Raw genomic sequence first — 2,677 nt, forward strand, 5'->3', positions numbered from 1 at the left:
CAGAACCCACCAGCCCAAACCCCATCTCCACGGGTACCCCAGGATCCCTGCCAGGGGACTGGATGCTCTCACAGCTCCGTGGGACCAGGCACCACTACCATGTGCTGGGCAAGAGCTCTGCGAAGCCCATGGTGAAAAGCACCAGGGAATGGGGATGTGCTCCGTCACTGCGGGAGCTCTGTGGTCCCCAGGCTAATGGCACTGGCATGGGGCACCTTGGCCCATACTCCCAGTATGCCCCCTGCGCCAGGTCCACACCACTCCCCCTGCCCCATGCAGCAGATGGACCCTGATTTAGTGATAATCATTTGGAAACAAACCACTGGAGGAGGAGGAAGAAGAAAGAGTAGGTGACAGGAACATAAATCACCTCGACAGGCACGTTTATCAGCTGGCGGCAACTGTGTGGACAGGTGTCCACAGTCCCCATGGCTGGGGGAGCTGCCTGCCCTGACAGCCATGGGCTGCTGGGGAATATCCCCAGCCCCAGGGTATGGTGGGATGGAGCTGGTGCCCAGGTGAGGGGAGATGTCCCCTGGGACCCTTCAGGGGAGGGCTGGAAGGGCCTGGGGGCTGTGAAGGGAGCAGAGATGCCCCCTGCCCACCGCGTGCTGCCTGCTCACCGTCCGATCCACACAGGCAACGGAGCGCCCGGCGAAGTGGCTGGCCACGTCCCGGTGCACCTCATCGCTCAGGAGGTCCTCCCAGCGCCCGTTGCGGAGCTTGAAGAGCTTGTCCGTGTAGGTGGCCATGCCTGGAGTGGGGGGCATGGATCAGGGCACCGTAGCATCCTACCTCCTCTCAAGGGGATTACCCGGCAGCAAGAGGAGGCAGTGGAAGAGGTACCCTTTCCCTGAAGCATCCCAAACACCTGCTCTGTTCCCTGCTGTCCCCAGCAGTGCCACGGGGCCAGGCTGCCACTGCAAGAGCCCCAGTGACCCTTAAGGGCTGCCAGGAGACATGCAGAAGAATCAACTCATTAAGGTAAAATGTGTCCCAACGGTGCAGAGCCTTGTAGATCATCCCCAGGAAGGTAAAAAAATCGATTTGGTGCCAGGCACAGGCAGTGAGCCACGCTGCCCATGACAGCGCCGATGGGGGGCCCCGAGTTTGGGACAGGGGGGCCGGCAGCCACCGCCAGCCCAGGTAATGAGGAGCGTCAGGAAGATGGATCCACTGCCTGGAGGTCAGGGCTGTGGGACAGGGACACAGGGCAGAGCTGGGCTGGAGCACCGACCCAAGGAGCTCTGGGGATGCCTGGTGCTGGGCTGGGGCACGTGGGTCTCCACACTGTGACAGGCATCCCAGGAGCTGGAACAGCACCAACAGGGCAGGAATAGACCTGGCTTGGTCCAGTGGGCACGAGGGAGCTGTGGCATGGAGGGGCACAGCTGCTGCAGGACGCAGCTGGGATTTGCAGTGCAGGCTCCCTGTGGTGGGACAGCCCCCGGGGGTAGTGGGGAAGCTGCCCTTCCAATTGGGGTGCTGCGGGGAGGGCAGTGGGCAGCTGGGAGTGCTGACTCGGCGGCTCACTGGGCTCAGTGTCCCGCTCGTGCTGCCATCAATCAATGGAGCCACTCAAGTGAGAAATTAACTCCAGCCCGCACACATCCCTCACATGCCAAAGGTCACGGGCAGCTGTGCCGGGAGCTCCCCCCGCGCCTGGGGCTTGGGGCGCAGCCGCCAATGGGGCTCACCAGAGAAGGCGTTGTTGGTGTTGAGGAAATAGATCTCCTCAAGGCCGTCCCCATCAATGTCACAGGCCGTCACGCCGATGGCATTGCCCTGTCGGTCCCGCAGCGCGTAGTACGGGGAGTTTCGCTCATCCTCTGCCACGTTCACCAGACGCCCCCGTGCCTTGTCGTACTTCAGCACCAGGTTGGGGCCGTTGTACCTGTGGATGTGAGCTCACATGGCTCCCCAAGGCCTGAGGACAGGATAAAAGCCCCTATCCCACCCCTGGGGGCACAATGGGCATGACACCAAGTTTTCCTCACGATGGGCACAGCAGAGACCTGCGTGCTTCATTGAGGCTAAGGACTCCAGGCTGCTCTCAGCACACAAATGTGGGACTGGCTCCTGTTTGCTGATGGGGAGGACTTAGCCAGGACCTGTTCTGGCATATGTCAGGCACACCAGGTACCCTAGGGCAATGCCACAGCAGGGGCTGGGTGGCCAGTGGGACAGGATGGGGCACAAGTTCCTGCTTGCAGCCTTTTGCCAGAGCAGGGAAACCAGCACGTAAGGCAAATCCTCTCGGCACGCTGCAGCCCGCCAGCTCCCTGCCCGCTCCTGCCCCAGGCACCAGTAAACAAGTTATACAACGGGCACCACATCTGCTTACAAAACCACGTCTGGCTGCTTGGCTCAGCCCAGCTGGAAGCGGTGTCCTGGACTACTCTGGGGGTCACTGGTTTTACCTGTGTTTTGCTGCCCCAGGGTGATGCTCGCAGTCGTTGCAGGGCCGGACTCTGCTTGCCGCTGCAGTGCCCTGGCTCCCACAGCTGCCCCCAGATGGGGTCTGGGGGGTGAGAGGCCCCCTCAAAGCGAGCACACCTGCATGTGCAAGCCTCCCTCAGGGGTGAACGTGGAGGTATGTGCACAGGCACGCTGTGCCAGCAGCTCACAGCCATGCCAGCAGTGTCCATGCCGTGGTCCCTGCTGTCCCCGGCTGGGG

At 62.1% G+C, this 2,677-nt stretch overlaps 1 protein-coding gene across 1 annotated transcript in view; it reads right to left on the bottom strand.

Moving 5' to 3' along the window:
* Positions 1-2,677, bottom strand: part of CRTAC1 (cartilage acidic protein 1) — a gene marked incomplete at both ends in the record, with an annotated part of 7,088 nt that overhangs the window by 3,788 nt on the left and 623 nt on the right. Inside the window, 3 exon segments of the mRNA XM_009865501.1 lie at positions 321-322; positions 606-754; positions 1,698-1,894. Coding sequence (XP_009863803.1) covers positions 321-322; positions 606-754; positions 1,698-1,894 — 348 coding nt within the window.

The sequence above is a fragment of the Apaloderma vittatum genome, unplaced genomic scaffold, assembly GCF_000703405.1.
Source record: "Apaloderma vittatum isolate BGI_N311 unplaced genomic scaffold, ASM70340v1 scaffold25872, whole genome shotgun sequence".
NCBI lineage: Eukaryota > Metazoa > Chordata > Aves > Trogoniformes > Trogonidae > Apaloderma > Apaloderma vittatum.